The sequence below is a fragment of the Rhinoderma darwinii genome, chromosome 12 (assembly GCF_050947455.1).
Source record: "Rhinoderma darwinii isolate aRhiDar2 chromosome 12, aRhiDar2.hap1, whole genome shotgun sequence".
Classification (NCBI taxonomy): Eukaryota; Metazoa; Chordata; class Amphibia; order Anura; family Rhinodermatidae; genus Rhinoderma; species Rhinoderma darwinii.
The window spans coordinates 12,522,221-12,534,166 of NC_134698.1; the positions used below are offsets into that span (position 1 = coordinate 12,522,221).

The 11,946-nt window shown below is 43.2% G+C and overlaps 1 protein-coding gene across 1 annotated transcript; it reads right to left on the reverse strand.

Annotated features, from left to right (window-relative positions):
- Nucleotides 1-1,764: 1,764 nt before the first annotated feature.
- On the reverse strand, nucleotides 1,765-9,129 carry LOC142665115 (DNA damage-regulated autophagy modulator protein 1-like). The gene is made up of 8 exons (XM_075844662.1): nucleotides 8,971-9,129; nucleotides 8,620-8,687; nucleotides 6,880-7,022; nucleotides 6,611-6,782; nucleotides 6,118-6,176; nucleotides 5,666-5,831; nucleotides 2,069-2,190; nucleotides 1,765-1,950 (listed from the first exon to the last, which is right to left on the reverse strand). The coding sequence occupies exons 1-8, from the start codon at nucleotides 9,090-9,092 to the stop codon at nucleotides 1,765-1,767; spliced, it is 1,038 nt and encodes a 345-aa protein (XP_075700777.1). The 5' UTR covers nucleotides 9,093-9,129.
- Between the last annotated feature and the right edge of the window lie 2,817 nt (nucleotides 9,130-11,946).

Sequence of the window (11,946 nt, forward strand, 5' to 3'; positions counted from 1 at the left end):
CCAAAAGCTCTATCATCCCCCTCCCCCCATTTCCAGAGGTCTGCAGACATGATGTGCGGTGATCTATATAAACTCACTTGGCCCATTGCCAGGGAGGAGGTGTGTACCCATGATCCCTACCTTGGGGCCCGCTCTGATCTGTAATGCATACATAAATCCCAAATGCAGTCCCCTTCCTTCACATCCCCAATGCAGCATGTTAACACATAAAAAAGTAACCCCAACCCCTTCTTGTCAACGGAGCGGAATGTTCCAACATCTAATTCTAGCAATCATGACCTGGTCGTAGTCTGATGTCGAGGTAGCCGCCATCTGTGTTCGCCTATACAGTCCTGTGGGTCAGGCCAGTCCTGTAACATGCCTGGCAGGGGGGTAACTTCTCGGGACCCGCGGGACAGGAGCCATCAAAAGCGACCATGGCTGTCTTAACCGCTGTAGAACTCAGTAAAGCACCATGGAGGCCGTCAGCGACGTATCAAAGAAGCAATCTCAAGATTCCTGAGAGGCATGGGCGGAAGCTCCTGGACCCTGTACTCTTCTGCATCTCGCAGGGGTCGCGGAGTGATCCATCCGGTAATTACGTCTTGGTGTTCGTTGCGGCATAGGAGGAAAATATGGCCAATCTAAGATGGAAATCTGTGGGAGATCCAATGCAGCGAGGAAATCAGGGATATCTTCCGGAGAATAGACTGAATACAAAGAGGATCCCCGGCGTACTTGTAGTTGAAAGGGGTATCCCCATGAATACTGGATATCTTTTTCCCTAAGTGCAACAAGTAGGGGTCGTAGGGCTCTCCTTTTTGCAAAAATGGAACGAGAAAGATCCGCCAGTAATTGCACTGGAGCCCCGTCGAAGTCCAGTGTACCCCTGTTACGGGCTTGCCTCATTATAGATTCTTTCAGTTGAAAAAAGTGGATTCTACACACCACATCACGCGGTCTGGCCACATCCGTGCTCTTTGGGCCCAGGGTGCGGTGGGCTCTATCAATTTCCACCGGAGAATCCGCAGGTCTTTCCAACAACATGTTAAATATCCCCTGTAACGTGTGAACGAGGTCCTGGGGCCCCGTAGCTTCTGGAATGCCCCTGACTCTAATATTGTTTCTCCTATTTCTGTTCTCTGCATCATCCGTCATATCAAACAGCATTTGTATATGTGCAGAGTGTTGCTCTAATAAAGTTTGCTGGGCTGCCTGATGCTGCTGTAGCTCCTGTGTTTGCACTTCAATCGCTTCCACCGATTCATTAATATGTGTAATGTCCTCTTTCAAGGAACAGATCTCATTTTTGCAAACCGCTTCAAGGCGGGAAATATAGCCCTCCATATCCTGCTTAGTTGGAATGGCCGCCATTTGTGCAGTTAGTGCCTGTAGTTCAGGGCCCATACCACGGATTGATGCTGTGTTAGAGACTGACTCACCCCTCTGCGGTTCTGCCGAGCTCTCCTGCGGCTGGTCCGGATGATTTGTCTTTCCCCGAGGCGGCGTCCCTGAAGTGCCAGTGCGGTCCGCCATATTGGATAGACGGGCCGGAGATGCAGGCATGCCCGGGTCTGAAAAATAATGAGGTATACCGCTCCTCGTTCTTGGCTGATCACTTCTTGCGGGTGTCGGGGGTTTGTTGCGTGATCCTCTTCGCATTAGTGCGATGTGTGTCGCAAATAGACGCTATTAATCGGGCTTGGGAGCAGTCAGGGAGCAGGAGCTCTTACACCACGCGTCTCACCAGTTCCATATCCAGGCCACGCCCCCCGGGTCCTTGCATTATAAAAGGATACAGATCACCGCAGTGATGGCAGTGATGACACTTACAGCCATTCTCACATGGCAGACATATCTGCGGCTGAATGATAATTTATATAGGTATTTGGATTGGACCAGGTTGTATATGGTGCCACATCCAAATGCCAAGACCGCTCCTGTTTTATGAATGGTCTCATACTCGAACATCTAGAGAAGAAACACAAGTTGAATAGGCTAGAACTTTCTCCACTCACTTTGCGTTTAGCTGTGTATGAGGGTTTACTGGTGAATGATATTAAAAAACCGTAAAGGAGCCGGTCAATACTATTCCAATACATGACGTGCAGGCCAGTCCGAGCAGGATCTTCTGTGCCCACTCCAGATTCATATCACAGGCTGCTGCCCGGAACATCATGAATTTATACTGGGCAAAAGCCAGTGCGAAACCTGGAAGAGAAGGAAAGAAATGAGAACATCTAGTGAACATCTATGACCCAGTGTGTGGAAGACCCGACTAGAGGTGACGCTCTGTAGGATCTGGTAATTTCTAGTCATGCTGAGCTTGTTGGGAAAGTCTCTGTTGGTGAAAACCTCGGTAAGGGCAGATACACACGAACGTTGCGTTTTTGCGCGCGCAAACAACGCGGCGTTATGCGCGCGCAAAAACCATTTGACAGCTGCGTGTGTCATCCGTGTATGATGCGCGGCTGAGTGATTTTCGCGCAGCCGCCATCATAGAGATGAGGCTAGTCGACGCCCGTCACTGTCCAAGGTGCTGAAAGAGCTAACTCTTTCAGCACCCTCGACAGTGAATGCCGAACACAATATCGAAAAACCTGTTGAAAAAAAAGAAAAAGTTCGTACTTACCGAGAACTTCCCGGCCGTTGCCTTGGTGACGCGTCCTTGGTGACGCGCCTCTCGACATCGGGCCCCACCTCCCTGGATGACGCACCAGTCCGCTGCAGCCTGTGCTTGGCCTGTGATTGGCTGGAGCTGTCACTTGGACTGAATTGTCATCCCGGGAGGTCAGACTGGAGGAAGACGCCGGGAGTTATCGGTAAGTCAGAACTTTTTTTTTACAGGTTCATGTTTATTGGGATCGGTAGTCACTGTCCATGGTGCTGAAACAGTTTAACTCTTTCAGCACCATGGACAGTGACTATCTCCTGACGTCGCGTACCGATAATTTTTTTGCCGGGTTCGGCCAAAACGAGTTCGGCCGAACCCGGTGAAGTTCAGTTCGCTTGTCCGGCTTCGCTCATCGCAAAGACACTCCGTTTGGATGTTCGGAAACAGAAAAGCACGTGGTGCTGTTCTGTTTACATTCATCCTTTTGACAGCTGGTGCGCTGTTTCAGTCGGTTCGCACGGAAGTGCTTCCGTGCAACCTGTGTGGTTTTCACTCACCCATTGACTTCAATGGGTGCGTGATGCGCGAAATACGCAGAGTTATTGAACCAAAAAGCACGGACTGTCTGTACTGCCCCATAGACTTGTATTGGTCCATGCGTGCCGCGTGAAAACCACGCGGCCCGCACGGACCGAATACACGCTCGTGTGAATCCCCCCTAACAGTGACCATAATATAGTTACATTTCACTTATACTGTAAAAAAACAAACACAAGCTGGGAGGGCAAAAACACTTAATTTTAATCCCACAAATAGTTCCATGAACTTAATAGATGAGCTGGTGCAGATCTTCTCTCATCTACAAGTGAAAGTTTCATCTTCCACAGATGAAGATGGAAATACTTTAACACTTAGCCCTCGTGGAATAAGACCCTTCTATAAGTACTTCTCTAGAAATGCTTTATTCCACAATATTTTTAACTCCTTGTGGAGTAGACCCTTAAGAGCATGACCATAATTTGGGCTAAATCCGTGTTAATGCTTGTATATCCACAACTTCCAATAACCGGATATGATCATCTTCCTATGAAATCTGTGACATCCTTTAGGTACGTAGGGATACACATATCCTTTACTAGCCCGATTTAAACTCAAATCGGAAGCGTGACTCAAACTACATAGATCAGTAGATCTGGGTAGAACTAATTTGCTTAAGATGGTCTAGATGCTTAAATTATTATATTTATTACATAATGCTTCCATCTGGCTCCCGAAGTAAATACTCCCTTTATGTCTCTCATATGGGGAGGTGGCCATGTTCGTATTAAACTAGAGAACTTGCAATGGGAAAGAGAGGGAGATATGGATTCTTGTAATACTCTACTTCACCATTAGTTGAAAACAGACATGTTGTATCAGGTTGTATCAGGCGATAGAAGCTAACGGGTTTAAAGTACCCACAAAAAAAATACCTTCTCTATATCTTAAGCACAAACGATGGTGGCGTATTAGAACTAAGCCGGGGATATCAGGCTTTAGACAATTCACCGCCATATTAGATCACCCATGGCTCTCTGAATTATATACAGTTACACAGTATTTATATGGTGAACATCATCAACCATGGAGGCATAGTCTCAAAGCCAAGTTTTATAGATTTTTCTATTGCCTTCAATAGTCTAGGACATGCATTGCATGTAAACTACTTTTTTTTTCGGATTGAGGGAAGGAGTAGGGAGAGTGGTGGCTTGTTTGTTGTTTGGGGTTGGCTTGTTTGTTGTATGATGTAAAATATTTTTTTTAAAAATCACTTGATTTAAAAAGATGTAAGACCAGAAGCTAATACAAGATCAGAAAACAGCATAGAGGTCAGTGAAGAGGAAAAAAAATAATACGGATATGATGAAATACATTTTATTATAGAAATATTGATGTTTATGTTAATTTGCCAGTCAACAGTGCCCACATCACTTGGCAAATTCTAGAAGGCCAGGTCTTTAAAGTATCCACTTTAGTAGATGGAGCGTAGATTGTAGAAGGCCCAAACTCTATATTATGCACTTTAGTAGATGAAGCCTAGATTGTAAAAGGTCTGGTCTTTATATCATCCACTTCAGTAGATGGAGCCGAGATTGTAGAAGACCCGTTCTCTATATCATCCACTTCAATAGATGGAGCCGAGATTGTAGAAGGCCTGGTCTTTATATGATTCACTTCAGTGGATGGTTCCTTCATACACCAGGATAATTGGTCTTCCTGGTCTCTACTACTTCCTGTGCAGTATATGTTGTAATGTTCAGTCCACACAGGAAGTTATGAGGAATGCTGCAGTTATTAATCGTCCATTTCTCTGTTTCCACCATGATGAATTTTATTGCTGGACACTTCCATGAGTACAATGCTGAAGTAACCCCTTGTAGTTGTTACTTGATCCAAAATGGAGGGGGAGCTGTGATTAGGACGTGCACATTGTTAGTTATAGTCTGGAAAGTTGTGCGCGTCCGCAGACTCCTCGCTGATCTCCTTCCACTCATCAGGGGCGATGAAAACTGAAAATAAAGAAAGACAGACCTGACATTAAAATTTATATTTACATGTCCAGAAATCCATGATGAGATCCTGCAGATAGCAGAACCACAAACCATTACAACTACAAGACCTCAACCAAGGAAAAGAAACTGTCAACAATAAGAAAGAATGAAATCCTGGAGACATTATATGTAGAGATGTTCTGTAATATTCTTTACACTGACCTTCATGTACTCATTCCTCAGAGTGACAGCAGAACTGGTGTCAGGTGTTATACGGCCCGATGCTGGAAGCTTCTACTGGACGTGACATGTTCTATAGATCATCCTGTAGATCAGGATCTGAGTCTAATGATCTGTTGTTATTACCTCCTGAATCTAGGTTCCTTTTTTATACATTACTGTCCTGGACCTTCTCCCGTATGGTGATGGTAATGCCTTTCCAGGACATATTCAGACATAAATGCTGAGGAGGCAGGAAAACATATGTCACTTATACAACCAAGATGAGAACAACCTCCTATTCCACTGAGGGCCACAATACTTCTAATGAGGGCCCCATACACTGCACTGGGAGAAACCATACATGAACACATGGGGTAACACATCTCTGTAAATATACAAACCTGGAGATCTGAATATGTCAGGTAGGTCAGGAGGAAGAAGAAGAGTGTTAACCACTCCGTTATGATAGATATTATATTGCAGATCTAGAAGACAAGACATAATAGGAAATAAAAGACAATATTACTGGACATTTCCTCATCATCAATATCTCTGGTATAATAGAAAATTATAAAATCTGCAAGAACATGAAGAAAACAAACAATGAAGAATATTGAGATCATAGTTACATAGTTACATAGTTACATAGTTTGTACGGTTGAAAAAAGACACATGTCCATCAAGTTCAACCAAGGGATGGGAAAGGGGAAGTTGGATCAAGAAATCAGAAAAGTCAATGAGAAAATGTGTGAAATAAATAGAAGTTCCTACCTCTACACAGGGAATATCCTCACACAGATGTCCTATCACTGGAATCCTGGATGCAGCACCTTATGGGTGGATGTATATAGGAACATAAACATAAAGATGGATGACATTATATATCCCTGTATTGTCTGCCCTTATCATCCCAGACATGACAGAAGGGTCAGGTAGAAGTTAGTGACCCTTGTCTAATACGACCCGCCAACCATGAAGCCAATTGGAATCTGACTCACTGGTCAAAGGCCAGAAGACGCCATATTATCTTAGGATGGAGCCATATATCTGTCAATATGGGAAAGGGAAGATAGTGAGTGCACGTGCATTACCTAAACTGCCCCCTAATTGGAATAAATGTGAACACCCAGAAGGGACCCTCATGTGAAACTTTTTGGTCAAAAAAGAAAAGCCACGAGTGTTTACATGCTGCATTACCATACAGAGTGGGGAATCGCTGATCCCTGTTGGGAAGATCCGGGGTCCTTGCATTATAAAAGGATACAGATCACCACAGTGATGGCAGTGATGACACTTACAGCCATTCTCACATGGCAGACATATCTGCGGCTGAATGATAATTTATATAGACATTTGGATTGGACCAGGTTGTATATGGTGCCGCATCCAAATGCCAAGACCGCTCCTGTTTTATGAATGGTCTCATACTCGAACATCTAGAGAAGAAACACAAGTAGATTAGACTAGACCTTTCTCCAATCACTTTGCGTATTGCTGTGTATGAGGGTTTAATGGTGGATGATATTAACTAACCGTAAAGGAGCCGGTCAACACTATTCCAATACATGACGTGCAGGCCAGTCCGAGCAGGATCTTCTGTGCCCACTCCTGATTCATCTCACAGGCTGCTGCCCGTAACGTCATGAATTTATACTGGGCAAAAGCCTGGGCAAAACCTGGAAGAGAAGGAAAGAAATGAGAACATCTAGTGAACATCTATGACCCAGTGTGTGGAAGACCCGACTAGAGGTGACGCTCTGTAGGATCTGGTCATTTCTAATCATGCTGAGCTTGTTGGGAAAGTCTCTGTTGGTGAAATCCTTGGTAACAGTGACAACAATATAATTGCATTTTATTTATACTGTAAAAAAAAAAAAACACAGGCTGGGAGGTCTAAAACACTTAATTTTAACCCCTTAATGAACACACTTTTTTGCGCGTTAATGACCAATGATTTTTTATTTTCGTTTTTTCACTGTCGCATTCTAAGAGTCGTTACTTTTTTATTATTCGGTCGACATAGCCGTATAAGGGCTTGTTTTTTGCGGGACGAGTTGTATTTTTGGGTGCATATAATATATTGATTAACTTTTATTAACTTTATTTTAGGAAAAAATTTAAATGAAGTAGCTTTTCCACCATTGATTTTTGCGTTATAAATTGACACCGTTCACTATCTGGCATTAATAACATGTTACCTTTATTCTATGTGTCGGCACGATTACGGGGATACCAAATATGTAAAGGTTTTATATGTTTTTCTACATTTGAAACATAAAAACCCTTTTAAAAAAAAAATATTTGTTTTTGCTTCACCGCATTCCAAGAGCCGTAAGTTTTTCTTTTTTCCGTCGATGTGGCCATATGTGGGCTTGTTTTTTGTGGGACAAGGTGTAGTTTTCATTGGTTGTATTTTGGGGTACATGGCACTTATTGATTAACTTTTATTTTATTTTTTATGGGGGGAATGAGAGAGAAAAATTAATTTTGCCGTTGTTTTTTGCGGTTATTTTGGACGCTGTTCACTTGACGGTTTAATTAATATGTTAACTTTATTGCTTGAGTCATTACAATCGCGGCGATACCTTATATGTTTATGTACATTTATACTCAATAAAATCACTTTTTGGGGAAAAAAGCGGTTGTATTTTATATTTGCTGCAATCTTTTTTTTTTTCCATAAACTTTATTTAACAATTTTACTTCTTTTTTTTTGCCCCACAAGGGGACTTCACTTTGCGATTTTCTGATCGCTTATATAAATATTTGGTATATTTAGGCCTGAATCCATCAGGACACGCCAGGATCCACCTGCAATATACAGCTGCGGTATCTCAAAAAGTAAAAATAATTTTTAATAAAATGTATTTAGGAAGTTGCACCAATCACACTGACAATTTTATGTAAAAAAAAATAAATAAATGTCAATGTGTAGAATTATTGTTTGAATGTTGATCCAATCGGATTGCCACTTAGGATCAGGAAGGAATTTTTAGGAAAGATTGATTAATGCCTTATGGGAAATTTTAATATTTATTTACCTGTTTTTTTTTGGGGGGGGTTTAAGCTTTCCTCTGGATCAATAGGGGCAAAACAATTTTTTACAATTTCTCCCATCACTTCCCACTCTCCCATCCCTTGGTTAAACTTGATGGACATATGTTTTTGTTTTTTTGTTAACCGCACTAACTATGTAACCTGTGATGGAGAAGGAAATCCCAGTAATAAGAACAACCAATTATTCTTCACTTTCCACCAGTGGTTATCACTTACCCAGAATGGCCGTGCCCACAAACACTATCGTAAACAGCACCGACTGGGGGTATCGGGCTCCCGTTTCACTGCGAATAAGAGAAAAGAGACATCAGGGAAACAGTGCAGGAGCGGGAGACAAACGCTGTCACTTTAACAGAACATTGAGGGAACATTTCTGAATGTCACAAATGTGTAATAATGACCCAGAGACTTCTATGAACTTGATGTTAACACTTCATAGAGTTCTTCTACTTGTAATGTCCTGTATAGAATCACTTATAAGATGACACTTCTCTGCCGTATAATAAAGTAACAGCGCTCAATATACAACGTCACTATGAAGATAACGTCATGTCATCTATAACGTACCTGATGTAAATCATCAGCCGGCCATTGTCCTGGTCCAGGGTTAAGGTGTAGCAGAGCAATATCCCTCCCAGGCACAGATGGAACACAAGGATGGGCAAGAATGCCAAACCCTTAATCTCCATTGAAAATCGTGATAAAGCGCAAATCACAAAGAAACGCACAGCAATTCAGCTGCAATCTCCCTCTGAGTACACAGAAAATGACTCTGTGCTGCGTCACCGCCTTTTAGAACCTCCCAACTGTGATGTCATCAGAGTGATGTCACAATGGAAAACTGCACAAGTCTGGATGTTTCCAGGAAGGCGACAACATCCTGTGATGTCACAATGGAAAACTTTATTAGTCTGGACATGATCAGGGCTGAACGTTAAGGCTCGGTATTTTCTATGGCTGCTCCGTTATTGTCCAGTCTAATACCACAGAATAGAATTGCCGCCTGAGATCGCATGAATTATACTAATAAGGAATAATAAAAACTCTACTATGGACTATCCACAGGCGGATTTTTGGCAGATATTTCTGGCACCTGCCCTTACTGATCCTACTAATATACCGCAAGGGTTAATAGTGGAGAATAACCATAGTCGCACGGTGTACTGTATACAGGTTTCGGCATACACAGTGCGCCAATCACAGCTTCTCGGCCACGCGATTGATGTACATGTATGTCAGTATGCAGGAAGGGGTTGAGGCGCACGCAGCTCCGCATAAATTTGATGCACATCACTACAATATACTTTACTGGCGTAAAAAACACATTTCTTAGTAAATGTCGGCCATTATGTATATCCACCTCACTCTGGTGCTATACATATATATTTATAGGGTTTTCCTGATGTATATAAATAAAATGTAGTCAATGTATTACGAAAAAAAAATCTGCTGCTTTTTAATTTTCTTTGTGTTTTCATTATCCACTATTTTCAAGATCTCTGCTTGCTATCAGTGAATGGAAATATTCTTGTTTACATCCAGAGATTAAAAAGCCATACAGACCTAACACTTTCTGCTGTGAAATGCACACGAATTTGTTGCAGATATTTCCCATTGAATTCAATGGGTTAGGTGTCTACACGTCATCGCTGGGGGCCGGGTGTACAGAGAGCGGTGGGGACCAGGGAAGCGTTGCCATGAGAGAGCACAAGAGGGGAGAATAGTTGGATTTTTCTAAGAAACTCGCCGCAGGGAAACCTGCACCAAATCTGCACGATTTGCAGCGGAAATGTGTGAACGTAGCCAAACCGTTACATTTATGGAGAATTGTCTTGACTGCATACATTGTAGCAAACCCTCAGACGTGAGACGTATTGAGTCTGTGTGTGTTTGAAATATATATATATATATATATATATATATATATACTGTATATTCTAGTCCTTCTCAATGAACTAGAATATCATCAAAAAGTTAATTTATTTCAGTTTTTAAATTCAAAAAGTGAGGCTTATATATTATATAGATTCATTACACACAGAGTAATATTAACACACAGACCTACACAGACTGGACAACCCCTTTTAAGCCAACCTAAGATAGGCTTAGATCCAGGGTCCAGCAGACAGTAATCTTATATAGTATAAGCTGGGGCCCTGTATCTAAGCCTAACACACGGTAGGCTTAAAAGGGTTTGTCCAGTCCCTAAATATTATGCACTATCCTCAGGATAGGCCATCAATAGCTGGTGGGTCGGGGTCCCCGATAATCAGCTGTTTTGAAGGGGGTGCAGAACTTGTACGAGCGCCCCTTCATTTCCCTTACTTGCTCACACTGTGAACGTCCATGTCAGCGATTCAGTGTGAGAAAGTGACCGGAGTGAAGGGGAAGTAGCGCTCGTACGAGCTCTGCACCCCCTTCAAAACACCTGATTGGCGGGTGTCCCGGGAGTCGGACCCCCACCCACCATCGCGAGACAGTAATATTAACACACAGACAGTAATATTAAAATTACGCTCCTCTTTGGCCACAGCGGAGGTCCTGACTCCATCCAGGGTCGGAATACTGTGCGCAGCGCATAGCGTTGTGACGTCAGGACCGCCGCTGCGCTTCGGAAGGAAGAATGTAAGTACTGTCAGTTATTATAGTAACAGGGGCCCGCGTAGTTTATTACATAGGCCCCAGTTAAGCTATCTCCTCAGATGCAGCAAGGGATCATGGGTATGGTGGGTTACAAGACAGGAAACAAGTCCAGAAGCAAGGGATGTAAACAAACAGAAAGAGCAGCAGTGACCATTGAGATCAAACAGAAACTGGTATAGGGTTAGTAGGGGGTTTAGAGAAGGCAAACCAAGGCTGGGGGACACTTTTTAGATAATATTTTTTTCCTGGCTAACCTCTTTAAATTATTATATTTATTACATAATGCTCCCATCTGGCTCCCGAAGTAAATACTCTCCTTAGGTCTCTCATTTGGGGAAGTGGCAATGCTCATATTAACCCCTTCCTGCAAATGGGCATGACTACGTCCAGATTGCAAGTGCTTTACCACAATCGAGCATACAGTCACGCCCTGGCTTTAAACTGTCACCTTGTTAAGTGACACAGTTAGGGCATGACCACACGTGGCGGATTTCCTCCGCAACTGTCCGCATCAATGCCGCACAGAATCTGCGTTGCAGATTCTGCTGCGGATCTGCACAAAATGTGCAGTAAATTGATGCGGACTAGCTGCTGCGGACTGCGGTAAAAGTACTTCCCTTCTCCCTATCAGTGCAGGATAGAGAGAAGGGACAGCACTTTCCCTTGTGAAAGTCAAAGAAATTCATACTTACCGGCCGTTGTCTTGGTGACGCGTCCCTCCTTCGGCATCCAGCCCGACCTCCCTGGATGACGCGGCAGTCCATGTGACCGCTGCAGCCTGTTATTGGCCTGTGATTGGCTGCAGCCGTCACTTAGACTGAAACGTCATCCTAGGAGGCCGGACTGGAGACAGAAGCAGGGAGTTTACGGTAAGTATGAACTTCAATTTTTTTTACAGGT

What these genes read in the sequence shown, in the direction of transcription:
- LOC142665115 (XM_075844662.1), bottom strand. Translation starts at nt 9,092, where the DNA reads ATGGAGATTAAGGGTTTGGCATTCTTGCCCATCCTTGTGTTCCATCTG. An exon ending in TGTGGGCACGGCCATTCTGG is followed by an intron (nt 7,023 to 8,619) that starts GTAAGTGATAAC and finishes CTTCTCTTCCAG; the next exon opens with GTTTTGCCCAGGCTTTTGCC. An exon ending in TGTTGACCGGCTCCTTTACG is followed by an intron (nt 6,783 to 6,879) that starts GTTAGTTAATAT and finishes TTTCTTCTCTAG; the next exon opens with ATGTTCGAGTATGAGACCAT.